General features: G+C 40.6%; 1 protein-coding gene across 2 annotated transcripts in view; it reads left to right on the plus strand.

The window, feature by feature from the left end:
• Window positions 1-27,034, plus strand: part of macrod1 (mono-ADP ribosylhydrolase 1) — a 109,730-nt gene extending 82,696 nt beyond the window's left edge. Inside the window, exons 6-10 of one of the 2 annotated variants that reach the window (XM_084550302.1) lie at window positions 10,897-11,018; window positions 14,231-14,261; window positions 16,920-16,993; window positions 20,168-20,249; window positions 21,923-21,943. In XM_084550302.1, the coding sequence (XP_084406428.1) occupies window positions 10,897-11,018; window positions 14,231-14,261; window positions 16,920-16,993; window positions 20,168-20,249; window positions 21,923-21,927 (314 nt within the window). In that variant the 3' untranslated portion in view covers window positions 21,928-21,943. Of the gene's footprint in view, window positions 1-10,896; window positions 11,019-14,230; window positions 14,262-16,919; window positions 16,994-20,167; window positions 20,250-21,922; window positions 21,944-26,584 lie in introns of those variants that run through there. The other variant, XM_084550301.1, reaches the window with a different exon arrangement.
• The last annotated feature ends 695 nt before the right edge of the window (window positions 27,035-27,729 follow it).

Consider the following 27,729-nt stretch of genomic DNA (forward strand, 5'->3'; position numbering starts at 1 on the left):
TGCAAAATCAGCATGAAGGAGCTGGTCTGTTAAGTTTCTCCCTCATTAATCAACAAACGGAGCGAGAGACAGAAAAAGGACTGATTTTTGAAAAAGCATCTGTATTTGTAAGGTTTTCTTCCTTTCTGTTGTAGAAACATTTATGTGTTGTTTCTTTCTGAATATTCATGCTATTTTTCCTTTATGGCTACAGTTTTTTTTTTCTTAAAGTCATCATGTATGTTCTACTGTCTGCACATAAGACTTCATTCAGCTTCTTCTAGCATTGTTACAAAGAATAATTTCACTTTACACCCAAGTACGGTATGTGGACACCCTGCTGTTCTTTTTTTTTTTGCTTTGTTTTTCGTTACCGTCTGTGGAATATGTAAGTTTTTATCTATCGTCCGAACGATCCATAAAAATCCTTAATGTGGAAAACTGTCTCTGACTCCCTTGCTAAATTTAGGGTGAGGCAAGGTTATATCCTCCTCCTCTCCTCACCATTGATTGGTTCAGGTCCCAGAACCACAGCACGTAAACCCAGAAGCAAGTTTTTCACTCTTTCTACCGGCTACTAAAACATTCAAGAAAAAGAAAGACAAGCCTGAGACATTTGTTTAACAAAAAGCTCTCCACATCGACACCTCCGGAGCTGACGCAGTGTGCACCAGTTCAAAATACTGAGGGTGTGCTGTCAAAAGAAAAAAGGCTAAAACTGAGTCTTGAGCAGAAATGTGAATGATGAGTCTGCAAAACTGAACCCCAACAAGTTGCCAAAAACTGATAGAGAGACTCTGCACATGTATCCCTTAAGGGACAAACAGGATTATGTAATTAACGGCAAGGACCGCCAAATCTGCAGTGTTTCCATGTGACAGTGCAGAACAGAAATACAGAAATAGACTTCTGATTCTGGTGGGGCTCTGAGCTCAACTTCACTTCTCACGTTAGCGAGCCAGGCCTTGCAGCCTCAGATCAGTGGTTCGCTGATCTCGAGGCTGAATGGGAATAATCTGAAGTCAGGTTTTAAAATCTTCTTGGAGACATTTCAAGGAGAGCGTTACAGCCGCATATTAATGTAATTCTCTCGAACGTGTGCAATGTTTGAGTGTCCACATACTTTTGGCCATGTCCTGTGTAGTTAAATTGACGGAAAGAGGAATCTGAATTTTTCAGCGAAACCACATAACAGCCCCAGGCAGTCACATAGGACGATTGTGTATGTTTTTGGCATATTAAATCTCTCTCTCTCTCTCTCTCTCTCTCTCTCTCTCTCTCTCTCTCTCTCTCTCTCGCTCTCTCTCTCTCTCTCTCTCTCTCTCTCTGTGTCTGTGTCTCTCTCTCTCTCGCTCTCGCTCTCGCTGTCAGTCACACACTTTGTCCCTTTAACACCTCTGCTCACATACTCACTCACTCACACACACTCTCCTTCAAACGTAAATCCCTCACACATCCTAACATGCTCCGCTACCTTTCCATCTCCCCATTGAGCTCCCCCCCACCTCTCCCCTCTTCTCTCCCACTCTCTCTGTGTTTCAGGGTAATGTGAGCCAGCAGCCGTAACACTGGGGTGGGGGGGCGGGGGAGGAGGAGGAGGAGGAGGAGGAGGAGGAGGTTGTTGATGTATGGTGGAACTAAAGCAACCCTGCCGATCGATAATGTAAACAGGAGCGAAGAGAGGCGGTAAATAAGGCCGACTCCTGACAGAACTGTCTACCTCAGGTGACGGAGAGAGAGAGAGAGGGAGGAGGAGTGGGGAAGAGGGGGTGAGGGGGATATCTAATACAGGCGGGAAGGGAGAGACGAGGATGTGGAGGTAAAGAGGATAATGGAGGGATGAGAGGGACAAGGGAGGAAAGGGTAGAACAAATGAGGCAGGACAAGAGGAAGGTATGGGAGGGATGAAGGGAGGATGAAAAAGGGATAAAATGAAAGAGACGGGCGGCGTGGAGGAGAAGGTAACGGGCGAGAGGAGAGGTGGGATGACTGGATGAGGTAATGGTGAAGGAGGGAGGGAGGGAGGGAGGAGGGTGACGACAAAGGACGTAGAGAGTGAACCAGAAAGATGGAGTGAGGAAGGATGGATGGAGGGAGGGAGGAGAGGATGAATGAAACAGATGATTGGGTTAGCAATGAGGACAAATCGCCATGGCAATTATAGATTACAATTCAATTTTAGCAGAAACAGTGACCTTGTTTGTTAGCAGTGTGTGTCTGCGTGTGTGTGTGTGAGCTGTGTAGCAGTGACATTTAGCAGATGACATGCAGATGAATGACCACCAAGTGACCCACTGTTGAACCGTACAAACACAACACATACAGTACTGAGAACACACACTGACGCACACTGAGCTGTGAACCTGGTCACCGCTGAGTGCTCTGTTGATGCATTGGTATGGCTGAACGACTCTTTGAGAGCACACACTCACTCTGTGCTACTTGAATGGAGAGTAAACAGACATGTGGAAACTTAAACAATCACACAACACGCAGACAAACACACGTATCCTCCTCCGTGTTTGACCGTGGCAATTAAACACGCAAGTGTTTCAGCTGCTGTGTATTTTAACCAGTTTGCATGTTCTGATCGGTCCCTGCTGCTATTTAAAGAGCCGTCCGCAGTGCTCTCATGCGCTATAAATTGCTCACCAAGTGATGAATCACAATAGTTATTCATCATATAGCCGGTTCTTGGAAGCTCTTACATTTGCAGTTTTAAACTAGAGTTTTTTTTCTTTTCTTTTTTATCTGATGTGTCCCAATAAAGTAGGACGCTCTCTCAGAAATCTTGAAACAGTGCTGAAAAGTAACATTAAAGTCAGGAGACACTAAAACTGGTTTACATTAAAAGACATTAGAGCAAAAGTTAGAAGAAAAATAAAAGTCTGATCCACTCAGGTAGGTTGAGCCCTGAGTGCAAACACTCTGTCCTTTTTAGTTTTTGGCTGGGCCTCAGCAACAAAAGAGGCCATGAAGCCCCTAAAACCTAATCAATAAGTAATCTAAAATCAATTCTAAAACTCACTTGGAGGCAGCAAGAAGAGGGCTAAAGAGGGGTGGTGTGGTTTGGGGGATAGTGTCTGTACCGAGATGAGGATTTAGATGAATTTTGCATCACAACATTTCACTATTAAAAAAAGGATAGAAAAAAAAACCAAGATAAATCAAATAGAAAGTCTTGTCAAGTAGAGTGCGGTGATTATCTTAAGTATAAGTTGTGATCTAATCACAAATTTCTGTCAACCAAAGTTATAATTCTGAGAGGAATCTGATTAAAAAGTCAAAGAATTCAAGTGTTCATCAGAGCATAAACTAACAACTTGACAGATTATTATTAAGATTAAGATTAAGTGTCTATCGGCCATGTATACTTGTGTATACAAGGAATTTGGTCTCTGCATTTATCCCATCCGTGAATTAGTGAACACAAAGCACACAGTGAGGTGAAGCACACACTAACCCGGAGCAGTGAGCTGCCATGCTACAGCGGCGCTCGGGGAGCAGTGAGGGGTTAGGTGCCTTGCTCAAGGGCACTTCAGCCGCTTTCTACCGGTCGGGGGTTCGAACCGGCAACCCTCCGGTCACAAGCCCAAAGCGCTAACCAGTAGGCCACGGCTGCCCCCAACAGCCGTTTAGTGATTTAGTGAAGCAAACAAGTCACAGTTTTACAGCCTCCTAGATTTGATATTAAGACATAGAAATACCAGCCCGGAAGACAGACCATCTCCACAAATGTTTTGTAGGCTGGAAGATGGTCTGGCTTCCAGGCTGGTATTTATGTCCCTCTGTTGGGACCTGATTATGCTCTGGCAAAGACCTGCCGGGCCAATCAAATCAATTTGGGTGGGCTTAATGCTGCGACGGACAGAGTAATAGTGACAGTCATACACATCATCTGATTGGTTGAAGGACTATCCAGTATTTGTTGTATATTGGCTGAAACTTACCGCGTAATGAAACAATAAGAGTAGCCATGTCAGGCTGTTTGAATATACTGCTGCTTAGTGCTCTGGGTGATTACTTTTCTTTTCTACATTTTATAAACCAAGCCATGGCTCAATTAATCAATGCAAATAATTTACAGTAGGAGAGACATTATTGCTTTGGACATGAGTTTGATGTTTAGAGATTTTCTGTAAAATACTTCATGATGCAGATCAGTATTCAAAACTGCCTCTTTCTGAGGAATTCTTATATAAAATATTTATCTAAAGTAATGTACTAGGCAATAACGATAAACCCCGCTGATAACTGTTGAGCTGTGTCTCGCAACGCTTGGTTGGTCCATTTTTAAATAAATTTAAGATTAACCAAATTAAATTGCCTTAACCTTGTGTTGGTTGACGGACCAGTGAAGCCAGGGAAGCTGTAATGTGGAAAGAGTACAGTAGAGTCACAGTCACCAGAGCCTGTTGTTGTTGTTCCTGGCTGATACTGTGGCACTTAACTGCTAATGGGCCTGCAGCCGGTGCTCACGGAGATGACTGCAAACAGTGTCTGGTGGCGGATTAACGCTGGAACGAGGATCAGAATGGACACAATGAGCCGAGATTTGAAACAAATGTGGACTAAGAGGAGAGATGGGTGGGAGGGACGGAGCTGTCCTCCCATCACAAATTACTGGTTGTTTGTCTGAATTAGCCCCATGACACCTCCAGAAGGGCCGTTACAGATGAGAAGCTGTGCTTGTCCTTAAACAAGAGCCTACTGTTGGATTAATAGAGCCTGAAAAACTGTTGGTTGTTGGAGAAGAACTTTTACAACACGACACAACTGAGGTTCGAGTTGTGCAGTTAGCGTCAAGAGGCCCTCATTAAACCTCTCTGCCGTCAGTAAACTGGACAACCATTTCTAATTTCATGCAATATGTAGGTAGCAATACGTCGTAAACCCTTGATAATTTATGCAATAGGAGAATATTAGTTTATAATAGCCATGTCAATATATATACAGGCACTTAGTATTCTTTCTGTGTGGGTTCCTGCACTCAGACTAAGTGATTTCTCAGGGACTGCTCTCTTCCTTATCAGTAAGTAGTTTGATGAGGGACTGTCACATTATTCAGACAACGTTGTTTCAGTCTAGATCTGTGGACTCCACTGTAAGCCCTCTCATACCATCTATACATTTCTGGCCTTAGGGGGGGGCACAGAGGAATCACACAGTGTTGTTTTTATAAGTTTCTTCAGCAGTTAAGCTCCTTGTCTCTTGTTTAATGATGGCAGGAGGCCTGTGGTGTGTTGAAACAGCTCCTCACGCAGCCCGTGTTTGAAATGTTGGCAACTATTCATGAATGAAAAGTGAAACAGCCTCACCTACTGCAGTGCACATATTCAAGCTGCTTGTGAGACGTGCCACAGTGGAGCTGAAAACTTGTCTTTAACAGTAGATTGAATGACATGGAGTTAAATAAACAGAGTTGCTTATTGTTTTGGGTGTACACAATCTACACTGCTTCACTCCTTTATTCACAATAGCTGTTGTTAGCAAAAATAAAACCACAATAAACTCCTAGTGTGCACCACCTGAGCTGCTCCAAATACCAGACAGAGTTAGTGATGAGCCGATGAACACGTTGGAGCATTTAGCAGCTAATGAACCAGATATTTCCCTCAGGAGAAGGTGGAGACCAAAACAGAGCTTCAAGGGGAGTGAATACTGGGTTCAGCTTCAAGTAAATGTTAACGTAATGCAACCGTTTTCTAGTTGTCTAGTAGTTCACCATATCGGCTTTAAAAGTGATCATTTGTGAGTGTTGTGTTTAGTACTTGTGTCATTGCCCCCAAATGAACAAATTCAGCTTAAATCAGAAAATCAGAAAATGAAATAGAAAATAATAATACTTGAATACTATCCAGTGTTCATTTAATTTAATTTGGCCACTTTCAGATAGCTTTTATGTAGCCATTCCCTTAGATGTAATTCTATACTTGTTATTATAATTATTTATATAATTTCTTTCTTTAGTATTGAACACTTCAGATCGCCATTGAAAACTAGAAAGAAAGTGTTTTAAAGAGTGACTGTAAAAATCATAACTGCACTGGTACTGGGGATTGAAAAGTACTGAGCCTCTTTCAGAACTAAATTACAAGTGGTCTGTGTGATGCAAATGAATTCTCTGATGGGAAGGTTGATTCAGCTGGAAACAAACTGAAGTGAGCTTCCTGAATATTTTTCCATTTTAGTCACTTTTTGCTCATCCTAACGACTATTGATTAATGCTGTGCTGCAGCTTGTGGAGATGAACCCAACACATCATAAAGATTGTCAATAATAAATGGGTCTTTTTTACATGACAATCCATTTTTTGAGTTAAACTGAATCGAATGTAGACGGCTTCGAAAGGTCTGGTTATGTTATACAAAAGATTTAACAGCAAGTGGTTTGAAATTGAATCGAAGTCAAACCACTTTCAAAAGTGATTTCTATCTTTCAGCTTTTTCTTTTAGAAACTTGGTCATTAAGGGAAAACATACAGAGCAATTGTTTTTGTCAGCTTGAACTGTTTCACTGCTTGGATGTAATGAGCAGACCCTGCGTCGCTAACCAAATATCCTCCATTGATTGTGGTTAGCTGACAGAATTTCCTTGCTGATGGATACAACTAAAACAATTTCTACAACAAATAAGCCTGTAGATGGTACTGGAGGGAATGGACAGAACAGCTCATTTCATGCCTCTGTTATGAATTTCTGGTTTGTAAATAATACCACCCGATCATATTTCAAAAAGTCTCAAACGCTGTGTTAAATCTTTCTGCCTAATGGCTTGCAATCCTATGAGACTTCGATTAAAGAGCTTCCTCAGTCCTCTGCAATCTGTGGCTTGTTAACTGAGTGTGTGACTGAGAGGGAGAGTGCTTTGTTAACATTCATTTTAATCTAATTGATCATTAGACTCGTATTGTTTTGAATTGTGAAGAAATAAATCTGGCTCACGAGTGTGAATTATTTATTTTTTTTGTCCGATGCAAATCGGTTTGTTTTATGGGCTTTATAATGCACTATAATAAATAAATTAAATCAAAACAGCAGTCACGTCTGAACACATAGGGACATAAATTATTTTGACATTTAGTTTGACACACACTTTTGGGAGAATGTGTCCATTGCAAATAACAGCCCTAACGGTTGCTGTTTTACAATTTAAATTGCTTTAAATTAATGTTTTTTTTTATTATTATTATTATTATGATATTACCCTCATGACATCATACTTATATATGCACTGATCAGGCATAACATTACGACCACTTTCCTAATATTGTGCAGGTCTCCCTTGTGCCTCCAAAACAGTTCAAAACATTTTTTGCAATCAATTCAGTAAAACAGCTGATAAATGAACCTGAAGCTGTGTGCTCCACAAGACTGAACCACATCCTGTTACCAGACACCACAGGACGCCCTTAGAAGGCCGGTGTTCATTCTCTTATTAGTCGCATCTGTTTTGGAGGCACCACACCTGCACAATATTAGGAAGGTGGTCATAATGTTGTGGCTGATTGGTGTATATGCTGACACACACAGTAACTACAATAACTGCGACTACTGCTGCAGTAGTCCACAACTATAAAAAAAAAAAAAAAAAAAAAGCAGGCACTTAATTCAAGACTGAAGTGTCAAGATTGAGCTGTAGTGGAAATTGTTCTACTCCATAGGATCCTGTTATGAAAAAAAAAAAGTCTCCGTGCTGGATTAAATGTATTGTTGAAATGGATTTTTCAGTGTGTGTTAGTAGAGGCAGTGGTCCACCTAGGTCTTATGACAGCACTGGAATTCATGCTGAGGGCAACACGCTGAGTCTCATCACAATGTGTGGCATTGTCGGCGTAGGCGTGTAGAGGCTGGTCTCAACTGCAACCTTCTCTGCTCCTCACTCAGCTTTTGTTTGTGAGGTTTTCTGTCAACCCTCCATTTGCCATTGATTCGGTACACCTCACTTCATTTACTCTTTATTTAATCAATTAGTCCAATTTTCAGCGATCTCAGAGGAAAATAAAATCACTCCTTGACATGACAAAGAAAGTAAACAGTATCAATTAAATCTAGCTATAGCTACATTCATTCATTCATTCATTCATTTATTTTCTGTAACGTAGGGGGGGCTGGAGCCTATCCTCAGCTGTCACTGGGTGAGAGGTGGGGTACACCCTGGACAGGTCACCAGTCTATCGCAGGGCTAACACAGAGAGACAGACAACCATTCACACTCACACCTACAGCCAATTAGGTGTGAGTTAACCAGTTAACCTAAAGAACATGTCTTTGGATGGTGAGAGGAAGCTGGAGTACACGAAGAACATGCAAACTCCACACAAACTACCACCACACCACTGTGCCGCCTGCTATAGCTACATAACAGAAAAAATATATATATATTGTACAAGCAATTAGGAACAGTGGAAAACTGTGTTGTTTAAACTTGCTGAGAGAGACAAAGGAAATGTAAATTTTGCAGGGTTTTGACACTTTTCAATTTGGTAAAGCTCTTGAAACAGTCTTAGTAAAGCATGATTGAGTTTATAATTGATGACAAACACTCAGGGTTTCCAGCCTAGCTGTTTTAGATCCTGAAATTATTTGCATGCAGCGTTCAATCAGTGACAGCAATAGCTTTATAGCTTTATAGTGTTCCCGCTCCACAGTGAAAACCAGCTGTTGAACTGTGCATGGGAGGTGACAAAGAGAGAGGTTTACTAAAAGCTGAGTGCTTGTCTTTGTAGTCTGAATGGCTGCCCACAGCTCAGATTTTATTCAGTGATGAAAAGTGATGTGGAAATGTAAGGCAGTCTGTTACCTGAAACATTATTGTTTGACACATGAAAAACATGCCCTGGTTTCCCTCTAATATGATTTCAACTTGAAAAACCTGTCCCGCAGCGCTGATGTGAAGGTGTGAATGTGTTTCTTCTCCTTGACCTGATGTGAATGGGTTTGACTCACGTGAAGATAATCTTTCATTTAAAATATACAAGAGTATAGCTTTGTTACTAGGTAATGTAACATACTGTGCTCGGTAACTTTTAGTCAGAAATAAATGGAAGCAAACGGGAGTCAAAAAACTAAAAATGTGTTCCAGCTGATTTCATCAATGAGGTGAATGGTGCAAACGTGAAATTATTGCACCGGAGCCAACAAACTGGGCAAGCTGGTGATGAAGGTCAACTTTGTGGTGGGGATGAAACTGAACAAAAGGAAGTCATTACAATAAATCCCTCTCATACCTGAAACTCAGGAGTACGTTCAGATAGAGAGTCCTCCAGCCGGCCACGTGCCTTACAGCGTTTAGGGGGCTGTTCCTTGCCATCAGCATCCACAACATTACAGCATCCAGTGTGTTCACTGCTTGTGCTGCCGTTCTGTCAACTAATATTTCACCTCATCTCATCCGTAGTAGCAGGACTCAACTGTAAATCCTGCTTTATATTTCTGAAATGGATCTACGCAGAACCTAATCTGTGGTCTACGCAAGTGGCTTACGTTGTTCTAAGCATTTGTACTTGTGAGCTGTTGTGTCAACGTTGTTCTGTAATTACGCTGTTAAAATGCTGATCGGCGGCTGATCGGCTGTGTTAGTTTCTCCGTGTACTTCAAAGAGGAGAGTGAATTTTCTCTGCTTTTCACTGAGAGATGTGGACGAGGATGCTTTTTTGGACCACTCACAGCAGAACCATAAATCTAGCTTAAGTCTGGTGCTGACACTGAACATGACTGCTGGTAATCGTCTTATGGCCCTGCCGAACACCCCCCCCCCCCTCCCCCCCCCCATATAGGAAGTTTATATTTTATTTTATGGATCATAAAAAATTTCAAACCGTGTTGTGCAATCCAAACAGAGAACTGATCATCTGGTTTTGACCGATCACCTGGGGGCACTGTAGCTCTCTGGGCATCCATCATCACTTCTCACCCTCCATTTTCCTCCTGCACAAACCCTTCATGTCCCATCAGTTTAGACCTCTGGGAAAGAGTCCTATCATTATGTAATGGGATATTTTGTATCACACAGTACCTTACAGCATCAATACCTTACACCAACAACAGCCTGCTCTGCATATACTCATGATGTGAAATAAGGTTTGAACCATGTGGAACCCTGATTTAATGTGTGGACCTGTCAAATAAGCTGTAAATAAGCTGAGTGGTCGCTTTTGACATTTATACTAGATTTATATATATATATATATCATATATCTTTGTTTTACTGCTTTGAACTATTGGTTGGGTTAGGTCATAGTTGCGGGCCTAGAGAAGAGTCAGCAATGTTACCTTCAGCAGATAGGAGGTATAAAGTAAATCTATTTTGCAAACTCATTGCTTATTTGCCGCCGTCAGTGCTTTGTGCTTTGTCTGTGCTGTGAGTCCATGTGCAGACGTTGGATCAAACACATTTCTACACATTACAACTTGTGACAGTTGTTTGGCTGCAGGACTGGTGATGTGAGAGTTTAAAACCGTGCTTATCAACGGTGCAAGACTATAGCCACTGAATCTGGGTGTAATGACGGTGAACAATGGATTTAATGGAGCTGTCAGAAAAATCCAGCTTTTCTCTGGAGTATTTACAACTCCTTGACACGAACGCTATTTGCGATATCTCTGGTGTGACATGGACGCAGCATTAATCCAAACAAAATAGATTCAACATGTCTTTATCTGTTTCAGCCAAGATGCCAGTTTCACAGAGTAATTAACTGATAGTATATGCATGACAGGAGCAAATGTTTAGTAAACAATCTTCAATCAATCTGACCTCGTGATGACACCTGCATTGTTTTTGATAAGAGTTTTGACATGACTACAAAGCTTCTGTTAGAGGATTGGAATCGGTGTTGTTTTCCTCACAAAGAGAAACTTTTATATATTTATATTACCGTACCTCATGCATTAACTGCCGTCTCCGTCTCTGCAGATGTGATCCACACAGTGGGGCCGATTGCACAAGGAGGAGTTGGAGAGAATGAGAGGAAAGCGCTGAGGTCATGCTACAAGAACAGCCTGAAGATGGCCACCGACAATGCTGCACGTTCTGTGGTGAGAACAGGGGGATGGTGAAAGATGTGGATGAACAGGGAAGGAAGGAAGGCGTCGGAAGAGAGGTCAGGTCACTGACAGCTGTGTGACGAGATTCTAAAAATTTAAAGAGAAAAGCTTGATCATGTGGATTTTTCAAAGGAAACTACATTCAAGCTGAGATGGAGAGAAGAGAAAAAGATGTGGGAGTGCTGAGTTGTAAGAAGGCTGTATGAAACACAACAAGCAGGAGGTGTTACAGAGACCTCAGTTTTTAAGTCAAAGAAAAACACCAAAGCAACATGAAAAAAAATGTCAGAGGTGCAGTAGAAAAATAAACATGTTCATGGAGGCTGTGTGAGGATACAATCTGTACTCTAGTAGTTTCCCCTCCTCAAGAAGAGAATTTAAAACGGACCCAAGATGTGCCAGCTGGAACAATTTGTATTCTGTACTCATCTATTAACAGTTACAGCACTTTCACAATTTCTGCACATGCCCAAAATTTCATGTTTATATTTGGTCTCGATGAACTTGTGAGTCACATCCGCCCTCACCCCGAGTCATGAGCTCTGCAGTCGGGTCACACGAGCAGATCTGGAGGCGCGGGAGCATCCTGGCATCTGCTCGCTCTGCCGTCTTTGACAGCAGGCTGGGAATTTGCCAGATTTGAAGTTTACTGGCTGCTTGACTCAAATCAGAACCAGTGTTGTTACACAAACGTGCCAAAACCCCTATTTTTATACTGTTTCATGTATTTACACTCTACAATTGCCTCTATTTTGCGGTTACTGGCATAGTCTGCCTTCACTGAGTGGGTTTTAAATGACCTACAGTGCTCACAAGGCATTCACAGGAAACACAGCATGCACTTCTTAAATACTACTGTCTGTAATTTAATCCACTTGATGGTACTGGCTAATTCACTCTCGGCTCTCCTACATCCGTGTTGGAGGTGTCTTATTTTACTGCTAATGCAAACTAAACGTTTCTTGCTGCCGCTGACTAAACCTAAAGGATAGGTCCACATTTTTTTTCCATGTCTCTCTTAAAACAGCACTTATATGTGCATTGTAGAAGTTCTTCATGACTATTCCTGTTGTCCATACTGGTCGAAAAGAAGTACAGTGTTGGTAAATATCATAAACAGTCCTTGTTCTGTGTAAAAATGGTTCGGTTGAAGGTTTTAATGTGCTGACTATTCTTTTAGTATGAAATTGCTCTCTTGCACTCTTAGTGTTTCTCCAGACGGCAGCATTCCCTTGCCCAGATGGATTTGAGGCGTAATAAGAAAAAGAGTGAATTTGTTGCAAAAAAAAGCCAAATTTAACTTTGGAAGATTCCCACTTGATTTGGCTAATTTTGTTGAGTTCTATTTTTATTAGCTTTGGGTGAGCTAGGTATAATAACATCCCCCTAATAACAGATCTCCTTACAGCCGGTATGAATAGAAGGAGACGTTAAAGTGAACAACAGAGGAGAGAGAATAAATAAATTGATTCAAACTGGAGATGTTGTGGATCGCGGTCCACATCCTTACACCTTGGAGCTTTTCAGGGTATGGACACATCAAACCGACACCAACGAACTACCGGCAACGAAGGCCAGCTGTGATGTCTCCTCATGTCACCTGGTCTACAGTTACACTTGAACACAAATACTCCAGCCAATGAAAATAATTCTTCATACCAACAAGTAGATGGGTAGATGTGTCTCTGACTGTAAAGCGCTTTGAGTACCAATAGGTAGAAAAGCGCTATATAAAAGCAAGGCCATTTACCATTTACCAAGTGGTGGTAGTCCATATAACTTATCTTTCATGAGTCTCCTCATCTGTCGGTCATCAGTTTATTCATTCTAGATGATCATGTCCTTATAAAAAGATTTGCGTATTTGAATCTTCAGATGAGATGAAGATAATGAAACAAGAAGAGCCTTCTTTTTGTCTTATGGACTTTTCAAAAAGGGCATTTAAAACTGAACTGAGTTTTTTGAAAAGACCACTCATCTGAGTAGCTTCTTCAGTTCTTTTGGACGTTGTTATGTTTTTTTCACTTTCGTCTTTTCAGTTTCTCTTCTTGTGCACTGGTTGTCAAGGTTGACCGGTTCAATCAGAAAGAGCTCTCTGAACAGCTCGTTCTGCCACCCGTTAAACTTGCTGAATTGGCTGAGAAGTCGTCAACAAGGATTCTACCATTGCCAACACTGAGGGACACACCGCTGAAACTAAAGTCACAGGCGCCCAAGCTGACACTGGCCTATGGCCGACCGTCCGCTCGGTGTATCGCCCTTAAGACTCGACGACAACAACTAGAACCCAAGCATTCAACTACCAGTAAATAACCTTTATTGTGGAATAGCCATCACGAGCTGTCAGATGAAGAGCTGCAGGCGGCATGCTATTTTGAAAATCAGCATTCCTCCAACCTGTTGTTGGTGTAAACAGCTGTTTACCTTGACACGTCTTTATTCTGTTGGTCCTGTTTTGTAGAAGACACACAGCAACGATGACAAAAGAAAAACCACACCAATTGTTTTCTGTCATCTTTATTAAGGCAACATGACAACATTAATCTTCTCAACCCACACGTTGTCTGGCCTCACTGGAAGGAGACACCCCGGCTGTTCTATTCTTCATTTTCAGTGCATCACAAAATTATTCAGGACTGAAGTGTCATAGATAACAAGCATTACCTTTTTTTTTTTCTTTCTGCTAAAAAACTTTTGTTTCCTTAGTGATGGCCTCCATGCACTCTTATATAATTACTATAACAATGCCTGGTCAGCGCTGTTAGTCCTGCTGGAGACGACAAAAGGAAGTTCGTCTGTGATTGGCCTCGTCGGCAAAGGATGATCAGCAGTTTTGGATGACAAAGTCAGTAGGGTGAAAAAAGGCTGCCGTGCAATACAATCAAGAGAAATAAATGGAGATCCAGCAGAGAGTGTGATTTCTGTGGAGTGATGTGTGTGTATTTGTATGTCTCTTTTTTTGTGAGGGAAACGAGGGTCTTCACTCTTCAAAGATCTGAATTTAGACTTCATGTTACAGTTACGTTAAATATTGGTTATAGGAATTTAGTTGTGAGGGTTAAGGTTTAAGTAGAGAATGCGTTGTGTCAGTGAATGTCCTCACAAAGATAGACATACTCTACGAATGGGTGTGTGATAATAGCGGGCTGTCATGTGATCGGCGACCGAATGTAACCACTTTGTTTGTCGTCTTTGTTCTGCAGGCTTTCCCTTGCATCTCCACCGGAATCTACGGTCAGTGTCTGTGTTTGTCTGTCTCCACCTCAAACAGCAAATGACGTGTTCATCCATTAAAATCATGTTTATTGGTCAAAGGCAACGATGTACGTGCCTGTCTTTATTATCCTTCACACTCTGGGTTTGTTCTCCATCACTCCCTTATTTCAGGTATCAATCAGTCTGTTTAAAAGGAGTGCAGAGCCACCCGGTGCCACTTGTCACATTATCTCCTCCAGCCCAGAGGTGGCTCTCAGATTAACGCTATGGATTAAGACCGACAGATTAAGATAGATTAGGCTGGAGATTGTGTCAGATTGACTGTAATCCCCTTCACGCTGGCAGGAGAGAGAGTCAAGGACCGTGCTTAAACACACTCCGGGGTGAGGGCCAGTTCTTGACACCTCAATGTTAGAAAGAGAAAAAAGCCAAAAGTCCCGATGGACTCAACTTGCTATCATTGTCTTCTTCTTTGTTGCAGCTGTTTCTCAGCTTTCCTCTATCTCTCTCCTACTGAGTGTTGTGTGGGTCGCAGACTAACAAAAGGTTACACCACTTTACCAGATAGAAGCAGCTTTTTGCCAGAGAGCTTTGGCTGATTGGAAAGAAAGACAGAAAATCTTCTTTGTTCATTCACTTTTGAAGAATACTTACAAATAAATGATGTGAACATGTAAACAGAAAATACAAAGCTGCTATTTCTCACTGTTTCACCCACTTTGTAATGTGAGAAAAATGAAAAACAATGTAGGACCAGTGCCAAGATGACTGCCAGCCAGACACACTCCACATTTCTGAATGATGTGCACTTCTTCACCACCTTGTGACAGCGTGTACAGTTTACGCTCGGAGCTCCTTTAGTTTGCTTACTTCACTAATAAGAAGGGTAAATACATTTTGGAGGACACATAACAGCTTCCTTGATTATGCTGCTTTGTGACATTTTTCGCCACTCTAGGATTTTATTTATTGCCCTTGAGTCACACTTGGTGGTTCAGGTGGGTGATAGGTGTAGAAAGTGCAGATTGTGATAACCGAGACCGCGGTTCACATCCCCGACCACAGCACTGCAGTCAAAGGTGGAGGAAAGATCCTGACCTTGGATAAATATTTAAAGAGCAAATGCATTCAGTGTCCAAGTACACACACAAAAAAACAGACCAAACTTGCACCATACAGAGACATGAATACTTTTACTCCTTCACATCTACACTATTATATCACCTCATTGACCTGCCTCAGTTCCCGTGACATAGTTCAGCTTCAGTACACAACTCTGCAGAGAGGCTTAGTCTCCTTGTACTAGTTACCAAATTCTTATATAACACTTTTTTAATTCTGCTCATGACATACAAATACAGGCACCAGAGCAAACCAGTAAACTCTTCATTTCTTATTGTCAACTAAAGGGCCGTGAGATCTGATGGGTTACTAGCGGTTCCAGAGTCAAAGTGTGAAGGAGTCTGTACTGTTATGTTCCATCTGCTGCTGTAACACAGTTTGTGCTTATAAATTTTATACTCAGACACATTTTTACAAACTCAACTCCTTACCTCACAGCTAGTCCTCTTTGTCTACATACTGTAATATGGTTAAATTGTGCCGAGTTTTAATTACTAACTAAAGAGTTTGATAATTTTCCATCTGGATGCTCTGTTGGTAAGTTCAGCGTGTTCTTGTATTTTGAGTCTTGTTCCTATTAAATCTGTAATTGTGGGTTTTTTAGGCCATTTGTGGAAAGCACTGCGTGGTCCTTGCATAAAAAGTGCTTTACAGATAAAAATTATTATTATTATCACAGTTTTCAGCATTTAACCAAGACCAAGATTTTCCCTTCACATTAACCAAGTGTTCTGAGTTGCTTTTAGCATTGGCATAGACACGATTTCACAGCACTACAAATGAAATGTGATGTGAAGGTTTTGCTGATTTAGTCAGTATTAGCATTTTGCAGTATAATTTTATTTCTGAGTGTAATTCTTAAGAGGCAGGTTTCATAAAGCTAACAGAGTGAGGCATGTGTCAGTCAGTCCGCTCGCTCACTCAGTCTGAGAACATGTGTAGGAAGAAGTTAAATAAACTGAGACTGAAAGGCAGATGTTGCTGTTTTTTTTTTTCCACTAAGCAGTAAAGTCAAACCATAGCGGACCCAATTTGAAATATTACATTACAGCTCCTGCGATGTGAATACTGCATGTGTTTGTTTGGATGCCATAACAATAAACTGTTCAGTGCTAATTTGTACCATCAAGTATTCTCCTATGTGAACCCTCTCCTGATGTATGGAATAATTGCTCTATAATCACGCAGTATGTGTTGCTCGGGCTGAGCGGTTTTAGCCAGATGATGAATTTTCATTGCCTTTGTGTTGGTTTTCCAGCAGTGGGGATAATTTTCCAGCAAGGTCTCGGCTGCTGAATGAATATACGGAGCACTGTAGTCTTTCTCCATCTGTCTCCTCGTAACCAACAAGTGTGTTGTGTCTGCGTCTCGCTGGAATAGACAAGATAGGATGAAGTGAGAAGACACCACATAGTGTTAGAATAGTGGGAGGAAGAACAGATAACCTGTCTCGAAAAGAGCACTGCAGACAACAATATAACACAGATCTGTCAGTGCACCTGTTGTTGTAAATTGTGTGTATATTTTTGATGTTGTGTGTGTGTGTTTGTGCAGGATATCCACCTGAACAGGCTGTGCATGAGGCGTTAGCAACTGTGAGGGAGTATCTCGATGCGCATCATGACAAGGTGGGTGTGTGTGTGTGTGTCTGCATGATTGGCAATTTTTCCCTACCCTTTCCTCCAGGTATTATTTCTTTCACAGCTGTTGTTTTTGTTTTCTGGTGAGAGCAATGAAAAGGGTGCATTGAGAAAACACACACACAATAAGGCACGCACACACATACATTTAAACACACCCAAGTTCTGCCTCTCATGCTCATGGCCAAGTCGGTGTTTTAATTGGCTCCTTGCGGGACTAAACCTGACTAACACAATCACACAAACACGCACGCACGCACTTTCTCTCCGGAGGAACAGCGAGCGGAGAAAAGACAAATTGATGGAAGAGATGACTGGAGGGGAGGGATGGAGGGATGGAGGGAGAGAAGAGGGTGATGGGAGATTGGAACAAAGCGGAAACTTTCCAATCAGTCATTTACCTGCTCTAAACTCTCCTCCCCTCTGCCTCCTTTACTTCTCTGGTCTCCTCCCGCTCCTTTTTTAATCTTTCTCCCTTGCTGTAACCACCGTGCTGTATCGTCTCCCAGAGAGGGTGTTGATGATGTTATTGTTAGCGCTGGCATCTCCAGAGTCTCTGTAGCAATACAAGTCAACTGATGAAGTCAGCCACTCCGAGCGCAGCAAATGAACCAGAAACATTACATGTTGAACATGCAGTCAACAATCCTTGGATATCTGTAAGTAAGACCAGGAAGCCAAGACCACAGCTACTTATTTGCATTCAACCCATAACTACTCCTAAAGGGATTATTTTTTTTTATTATTATTATTATAAAAAACTGAAATTGTGAGTTTATTTGCATACATATAAAGTAAGAGTGTTCACCAGAGGAAACTGGTTTATTCTTTAATTGAACACGCTCCATTTTTTTTTACAGTGTGTTTTGTGGGACTGGCTCTTGCTCGGAGTGCTGTAAATGTAGAAAATGAAATTGAAAACTGGAGACACAGAATGGACTCAGGACAGGGGCAATGTGCCAAATGTCCACGTCGAATGTAATAAAACATGAATCATTTATTCTGGAAACACCAACAAAGCTAAAAGTTACGCCCCAGGCAGCTCATAAGTTCCATACTTACGTTTTACAAATTAGATTCACAGAGGTTTCAGACGTTCTGAATATGTTCAAGATCTTCATCAGCAGATGGAGCTCACCCGGCTGTCATTAGTTACCGTTGCTATGGCTCACATTATTTTCAGTTTTAGTGTTAACAGGGGTGCAATAATTGATTATCTGTCCCAGCGTTGTTTGTTGTGGTCTAAATTTCCACAAATCCTAGAATGAGCAGGAAAGAGCAGCTAATGTCAGGCTAAACACTTTGAGTTGAACATATTGAACATACTAATGATGCCTTCGGGTTTACCGTATTTATTACCGTTTACCGTGGTGAGTTCATATACTCTCAGTTAGCAGTATAGAGTTTTCTTTGTCTCAGGGACACGTTTATATACCCAGCAGCCTCATCTTATATTTCCTACATTATATTACCCATTTGTTAGCCTATTAACCGTTGCCTAACTCACAGATGATGTTGCTGCTTGAACAACAAGCATTTTTGTGGAACACGAGTTCCATTTGAAAACCGCCCGGTTGGACGTTCCCTGTCAGGGGTTAAGGTTTAGTGAGGGATCAGCTGTAGATGCTGTTAATGCTCAGCCTTGAATGTCAGATTGTAAGTGAAATATTATATGTAAGTGAAAAGAGGTTCTAAAAGTGTTCTGAGAAAATTGTCAACTTGACCTTCTACGATTACATGATTGCTGGGGCAATTGTAAAATAACTTAAAGCTCAAGAATGACTACTACATGGGCATTGTGAGGTCGTCGTCTCAGTTCCTGCTGAGGCTAAAATAAAGCTAGTAAAATACTAGAATGCTTATTATAAAAGGAAGTGTATGCAAGATTGGCTCGGTGTGCATACAGTCTACCAGTACCGGTGTATTTTCCACAACAGGTGAGATATTATGTTTGAGAAGGGAATATTTACAGGCTGTGTAATGTGTTTGGCAGTTAAAGACAGGCAGTTCTGATAAAGTCACTTTTTGTTAGCCTTAGCATCACCAGGCTCTCTGCTGCAGTCAAAAATAATTCCCTACTGTTTTCTGATGCAAATAGATGCACCTTAATGTGGAGGCAAGAGGTTTTAAACCTTAGGCTACGGGATGGAGTTACTTACAAGGCATTTTCACATCTTCTCGTTTAGCCTCCATGCAAACCCTCGTGAGTGATAGTAATTGTGCAGCAAGCTGGGAGTGAAAAACGCGGGCTGCAGGCTAGCAGGCTGCTGAAATGTCTGTCTTTGAAAGCAATGAGACTCAAACTCCCACACCAGGCAGAAAGTGATAGAAAGAGCCTGGCTATAAATTGCTCTGCCTCACCCAACACAAAGAAATCAGAACCTTTGTAGAGACATTGGGGCGGTAATAATATTTGTCAGAGTAGAGGGGAGTTTGTGTCCCTGGAAGCATCTTTTTACTGTAGCCGCAGTAACTTTAATCATCGGGCTATATCTAGAGTTGTGTACTGTACTAGATGTCCAGATATACAGAACATAATGCACATATATAGACTGCAGAGCCAGGCCCTAAACAACACAGAGTCTTTATTCTCATAAATTTGTAACACTCTCTCTCTAAATATTATTTAAAAGCTTTTACATTTATGGTTTTGATTTTCTTTATATGTGTGTGTTTATTGTGGTGGTGCACAGAATCTCATGCAGTGATGCCAGATTGAGTCGACTTGTGTTTCACACACGGTAATGAGAGAAAGCGAGGGCAAAGCGCCAAAATCTCAGCGTAACACTCAGGGGCATGCACACACACACAAACACACAAAGTTTCTTTTCTCTGTCACGGACACATCCACACACTCTTAATACAATAGAAGTACATGTCTCTAACCTCTTTGTTTCTGTCTGTCTCTCTCATACACACACACACACTTTTCCTCACACATTTCCAGCAGGCAGAGTAATAAGCTCTACATCGTGCCCCGATCATAATGGGAAGCTAATAGTGAAGTAATGGACTGATGCATTAGCTGCATTGTCCTGGTGTTGCCAGCGCGCAGTGTCACACATTTTTACATTATTTCCCCCTCCAGCTGATGAATTCACAGCTATTGCATATGTTTGTAATAAAGGTCATTGTGCGTGTGTGTGTGTGTGTGTGTGTCAGCTGGACAGAGTCATCTTCTGTGTGTTCTTGCCGACGGATAAGGACCTGTATCTGCAGTACCTCCCGCTCTACTTCCCTGCTGGTGAGTTGTCTTTTTCTGTCTCACGCTAAACACACATACTGTACGCGAACACACAAACACATACACACACAGTTCCTAATGTACAGTGATGACAGCTCAGCTCAATTTAGCTACGGTACACACAAATAGAGGCACACACAGTGGTGTGATAAATACTCTACATCATCCACTGTGTGCCATTTGCACATCCAGTACATTCACACACGCAAGAGGCCATTAGACACATAGTATTGTGTAAATGTGGCAGGCTTAAATGTGTTTCATTAAATTATATACACTGCACATACATGCACAGTGTACTGAAACACCGAACGCTAATGAAGCACTCACACGTAAGCACATTCATAGCTATGACGCTGACATACAGTACTAATGAGGCATATTATTTTCCATTTAATAGCATTGCCTTGATCTTAACTGACCATCTGTAAAACTGCCTTCTTATTATTTTACCTGTTTATTTTATCAGATACATGCACAAACTCCATGGTTTGATGATGGCTGCCTTTGTCAGACATTTGCAAAATAGTGATATGTGGTTGAACTTAAGTATATTCACAAACTGTTGGAAAACATCAGTTTAACCATCCACCCAGTCTGTGCAGTACCTCCAGCTACACCACGGCTGCCAGGTGCCAGGTTTTATTTAAATTTTCTGCGCACCCGCCTTCCACACAAACCTGGAAACCACACTTAGCATATTTATACTTAGCAGCACCTTGTGTCTTGGGAGGCTCAGATAATTATCTGATATAATAGAGCGCCAAGTGTAAGTGCAACCAAGGAGCATTCAAGACTGATTGTTCAGACCATTTGAGATGCGTTCTAGCCAGATGTTGAAAATGTGCAAAGGCATCTGTGAGAAAGCAGTGATCCTTATAGGTGAGGAGCGGCATGAGTTTTTGTTCTTGTATAACAGTTCATACTTTTAGTGTTACAGCTTAATTGCTGAACACAGAGTACAGAGTAGGACTAAACCTACTTTGCACATAGACTCAGAAACCCAAGGTGGATGCAGCCAAATTTTTAGTTTGGCTAACAGAGATTCATACGTATGTGGCTATTCTACATATAAATGAAAAGTGTGTTACACTAAAAGTACCAACACCAAACCAACTTAACAGAACTGACAGCACTTTCATTTTAAGCCGGTGGGAGAGGAAATAAGTCTTCCTACCGGCAGGAAGACAACACTTGGAAGCCCAGAAGACTGTACGGAGCTCTCCTGAATCATCCCGATCATTTGGTCTAGAGTTTATTCATTCTTGATAATCGTGTCACTTAAAAAGTATTTGTGTATCAGTATTTTTAGATTCAAAAGAGCCTTTCGTGTGCCTTTTGAATTTCGTGCTTTTGTTTAACTTCACTTCAGTGTCTCTTCTCGTGCATTATTTTGTGAAGCTGAACCGACAATCAGAGCGATCTCTCTCACTGACGTGTTACATGTTCGATCAGCTGGGGTCCAACTAGTAGCAATGGTGCAAGACAGGGTCACAGATACTTACTAACGGCCCAACATTGGCAAACTGACCGTCGCCATGGTGTGTCTCAATCCTACGTCTGTATTAAGGAAGAGGGAACGAGTGTTTATATACCTGTCCTTCACTGTCCAAGTTTAGTTCATTTAAGCATTTCATAATATTCTGCCTCTATTCCTGTGTCCCCTCCCTCAGCCTGACCAGTGACAGCACCTTATTGTTCAGGTAACCAGCATGGTGTGTGTAGTTGGCTTCTTCGACAGGAATAACTGCACAGTGTGTTTGTAGATGAGCAGTAATGTAAATTATGTGTCATAGAGAGAAACTCTGACATTTCCTCCAACCAGGACTTGTCACAGTTTGGGAATAAATTGCTCGTATTTAGGCCTCAGTTAAATGAAAATTGCTTTGTGTGAATCCCTGAATGCAGCAGCTGCTGCGATGGAAGAAAATTGTTAAAAGCTTTTTCGTCTGAAGGTGAAAAGTGTCTGATTTAAATGAAAAGCATAACAAGCGCATTTAAGGCCTCCAAGGTTCCACCTTCATTCGGACTGCCGTCTCACCTGCTTTTCAAACAGACTAAAGGGAAAGTGTAGTGCCATCATTGCAGATTGATCTGTAGGGTTAAATGAAGTTTAGTAAATATATAAATTTTATTTCAGTTTATGTTGGCACAAACTGTGACATGATGACTTCGCCCATTTGTCTTGATTAGACTTGTGATTTATAGTGTTGTAATGCCAAGCAGTCTGGCTCCTGAGCATGATCAGTCATTCACTCAATTATTCAAATTAAGCATCGGTATTACAACTGCAGCCTTAACCCCTAATGTCTGAGTTTACCGCTGCTATAAATCAAACTCACCTCTTGCCTCCAAAACATTTTGAAAGAGAGGTCTCACCAATCTCATGCGTTCTTAAAATGCCTAACCCAGAACTAACAAAACGATCTGAAATCATTTACATTTTCACCTACACAGCTTTCAGGTGGCTGCACAGACCCGCATTTAATGTTTGGTTGCAAACTTTTAACTTGAGTTGTTCAGATGGAGCCGGGCCCCTCAACCCTCTTATTCTGAATAGAAGCTGGCTCATCTTGCTCTGTGCTTTAAAATAATCAACCCTTTACATTTTTAACCACAATAAACCTTCACCCACACAACTAATTAATTGTTTAGTAAGTGTTTCATTTTAAATGAGAGGAGAAAATGCCACGGTCTCAGTGGCAGTAAAGTTAAAGAACCAGAGAAATGCTTCTGGTGATTTAATATCCAGTTAGGTCCATGTATTTTTGGACACTGACCCGATTTTTGTCATTTTATCTGTTTACCAAAACATATTCAAGTTACAGTTTCATCTTGTTGGAATCACATCACGATTTGAAGAATAGTTTAGGAATTACCATTCCAGTTACTGTTCCATCTTAAAGAAACACTCCTTCACAGCATTGAGCCAAGTGAAGATCACTCTCCAGGAAGTCGGCATATCATTGTCTAAGTCTACTAAAAAAAATAAGAGGGTTCGCCATAAGATGCAAATTGTTCATAAGCACAGGGAAGCCTTGGAGTGGCTCATGATGCAGAACATGATGCAGCCACAGTGCTTCATTATACAGATGAAGCAAAGGATACAGCAAAGGAGCCTTGACAAAGTGAAACATTTGCATTTCATTTATGATTATGTTCATTTACATTTGAGATCCTTGAAATATAGGACGGCCTTTTGAAAATGGTTGCAGTTTCATTGGTAAACTAACAAAACAGTTGCATTCTAACATAACAGTGCTGCATTAAATCCCCTTCATGACTGTTTTAATGTTCAGTTTATGTTGAAACAGAGGAAGAAAGGCTGTTAATTCAACAGAATGATCATTCTGGGGGACGTAGTTTGTGGCGCTGTTAAACTGGATTGATTGAATCACTAAACTTCATTATTTAGCCCGCTGATTTACAGTTCAATAGTACTACAAACCACGGCCTCCAAAATCAAAACACAGTTGAATCAAGAGTTTCTCTCTCAGTTCATTAGGTTCACTAGTGAAAAATTAATACTTTCTGCTATAACAGTCCTACACTAAATCTTATCTTTATGAAAGTTATGGTATTCAGTATTTGTTTGAACAAATACCGTATGTATACTGTATAATACTAGAGCATTGAGTGTGTATTAATCCACCACTTAAAGTAGGCACCAAATAAATCTTATCTAAATCAATGATGCAAACCTGTTTTATTTAGCTCATTGGAAAAAAATAATGAAAGGATGTATTTGTAACCTACATTCAAAGATTAACAATATTTGTTTAAACAAACACTGAATGACATAACCTTCATGAAGATAAGATTTAGTGTAGGACTGATATTATAGTACATTCCTTTTCACTCGTCAGCCTAATGAACTGATAAGTGTCTATTCATTATATTGTAACTTGAATACATTGTGCTAAAATAAGTGTCCATAAATATACAGACTCAACTGTATCTGAACATTTTTTTTTGACATTTAGATGAACATACTCAGTTCAGAGAAAAGCTAACTCGAACAAACGCAATGGAAATGGAATACCACATAATGAGGAGTCATATTTTACATATAGCATTTCCCGACAGACAAGGAGTTAAAAAGAATAAGAGAGAAACGAGAAGGATCCAATCACATTTGCAGCCATATCTCTTAACTCACGCAATGAGTTAAGTGTCTTAACTTTCATTTTTGTTATATCTTTTTGAGTACAGACTAAATCAGAAGTGGCTGGAAAAAAAGAAAAAGAAACAGGAAGGATTTCTTTTTCACTTTAATTCTGGCCTCGGGGAAGATCAATTGCTAAAAATAATGAGATCTCAAACTGTGATGCACTTAATACAAAAATGTTTTGCAGATAAAAATGTAGCAGGAACTAAGCAGAACTGGCAACCTCGCATTAACACACAGTATAATCAGCAGGAGCACGCAATACTGACTAACACTAGAGCACTGGAGTGTGTATTAATCCACCACTTAAAGTAGTCACCAAATTAATCTTGTCTAAGTCAATGATGCAAACCAGTTTTATTTAGCTTATTGAAGAAAAATATGAAAGGATGTATTTGTAACCTTTATTCAAAGATTATCAACATGAGTGTAAGAAACAAGCCAAGGAAGAACTTCATTCATATATATTTATACCTTTCATACAACCATAAGGCCAGAGTGTTCCTCAGAGCAAGATCAAAACAACGCTGCCAATAGCAAAAAGAAAAAAAATGCTTAAATTGAATAAAATAACTCAATTATAATTCTAAAGCCAAAGCCATGGCATTCAGCTGTAACATGACTCCGAATGAAAAGCCCAGATTAAAAGAATCGGTCTTTAATGTCCTTTTAAAAATATCCAGAGAGCTTGTAATTTTAATATCAAGAGGCCAAGTGAGCCACGGTTTGGAGGCATAAAAACAGAAGCCGGCCCGACCAGTACTTTTATGGGATATGCAAGAAACATTTAAAAGAAAGCAGTGGAGGACCTTAGTGGTCTGTCGGGGATATAAAATGAAAAAAAAAAGTCTTTGATGATGGAAGGGTCAAGATTATTTAAATCTTTATGAACAAGCGAAAGGACTTTAAAAACGTTTATAGCAGATATAGACAGGCAGCGCAAAGATCAATTTACTTTGTATTATTTAAGAGTCTAGAAGAAGCATTTTTGAGTAGCTGTAGTTTTCTTTTATATATATATATATATTTGTAACTTTGTAAAAAGGGAAATAAAACAGTCTAAACAGTGGAAAAACAATCTGTACTGGATCTTATCTCTCTGTACCAAAAAGAACAATAAGCTGAAATTGATATTATAATGAAAGATAACAGGCTTAATTTGGCCACAAAGAAAATGTTGTTTTATCTAAAGTAGAAATCTAGTGTGTCTTCAGTGTGTGGCTGGAGAGATATGCTTTCGACAGTCCTGGACAATCATACCTGAAGTGTTTACCAAGTGCAAAAATTCAAAGGAGAAAGAAGCCAACAGGCAGCATACAGATAAGTCCTCGCATGCTGCATATAAATGGAGGACAGACGCCGTCAATGAATAGCCGGTGTTAACATTTACCTGTTAACTTACCAGATATTTCTCCTTGGAGTTTGTAGAAAACAAAAAACAAAGAGAGTGGCTTGCTGTATATTTGCCAGGTGTAGCTCTGTATGACTGTGTTACTCACAGATGGTCAGTACACTTATGAAAACTATTAGATTCAATATTAAGGTCAGATTTTAAAGTGTTTTTTTTTTTATGTAATCAAAAACGAACCATGAGTCCATCCGGTCTCTTACTCATAGTTTCCACTCATCACACTGAAACGATTCAAACTGTGACACAGCATCAACTCTCCGCTTGAAGCATGAAATCAGCACTTTCACATCTTTGCTCTGGGCTGGCTGACTCAAGAGGACAGTTTCCAAAAATGCAGGTGTGTCTCTTTAAAAAGTCAGTGAGGTGTTGGTGCCTTTCTCACTCTGATGGATGTGCAGCAGATTTTGGAGCGGCGGTGAGTGCTGGTGCCTGGCTGGTAGATGGTCCAGAAATGTCTGTCTGTGTGACAGAGCCGCCCGCTGCAGGCAGGCCTCCAAGTCTCCACTATAAACCTTATGGTTCTCCAACACCTGGCACTACCTCCACTAGTCTTTTTTATGTGTGTATGCGTGTGTTTGCATGTTTTGAGAGTGTCCTCTGCCATGTTGGGCTGAGAGAGACTAATCCCTACTAACAGATCCCTCTGGAGGAAGCAGACACTCCAAAAACCAAAATGCTTTTAAGCACTGCATGTCCAAGGTAAAATGTTCTCTTTACTTGTTTTACAAGTTTCATTTTTTTTTTTTTATCTTTCAGCTCCAACAAAGGCCAATGTCAAGAGTAAACTCTAAAAGAGTGGATTTGTCAGACTCGGTTGCTGTGGATACACACCGCTACACTCAGCATCCAGATTTCTCCTCCTCGCTGTCGACGCAGATCAAGACCTTCTTCAGCAGGAAATAAGTTGTAAATGGATGATTGCTTATGTGAAGTGCACAGTCGCTCTTCTGCAAATGTCTTTTTTTATTTTCAGATTTTTCCCACTAATGCTTAAGAGGGGTGTCGCGATGAAGGTGTGAAATTATGTTGATGATTCTCCTGAAACCAGGCCTACACTTTACCTGTGATCAGTGGCACCTTTGCATCAGGCTTACAACATGAGTTATGTGTCCTGTGTGCTACATCATTTGAATATTAGACTTTCAGTGCGTGTGCATGTGTGTGAGACACACAACAAAAGCTTATTAAAACAAATCTCACAGGCTTCTTGAGTGTGAGAAGTGATTATTTCTCAGGATGTGATTGGATGAGTCAATGAGTTGGAGCGCCACTAGGGAACATTTCACATGAATATTCGTCTTTCTCATATCTGTGAGTGAAGAAGACGGAAAGAGGAGGAAAGAAAATTAGTAGATTTACATGAGTGGGTTCAGTGCTGAGACAATGGTACCTGAATATTTCTATTCCATAGCACTTAATACTTCATCTTCACTGCTTTACAGAGCTAAATATTTCACTTTTTACTGCAGTGGGTTTATTTACCTGAGATTGATTACTTTGAAGATTCAGATTTAACGCACAAAACACATCTGCTTGTGAAATATGATTTGTTACATTGAAGTACGCTGGCCTGTGCCCTTCAGATAATAACATAAAATGTAGCAAAATATAAAACAGTCGTTAAAGGTAAAGTCATTTAATTATCACTTTTCATCATACGCCCACATATCTATCTGAGAGGAGTGCTTCTGCAACATTAATACTTCTATGTCTGATACTTTAAACCTGCAACGACCTTTTTTCATTCATTTACACTATTTACATATAATCATCCAGATGATATAGTGAACTTGTTAGTTGCTTATTTAGATATCGATTCTTTACAGAGTTGTTTAATTTGCAGCCGTGTACGTGTCTGTTTGATGAATGCAAGTCCAATACTCAGCCTCGTTCAGCTCTGT

The sequence above is a fragment of the Chelon labrosus genome, assembly GCF_963514085.1.
Source record: "Chelon labrosus genome assembly, chromosome: 8".
In the NCBI taxonomy this organism is placed as follows: Eukaryota; Metazoa; Chordata; class Actinopteri; order Mugiliformes; family Mugilidae; genus Chelon; species Chelon labrosus.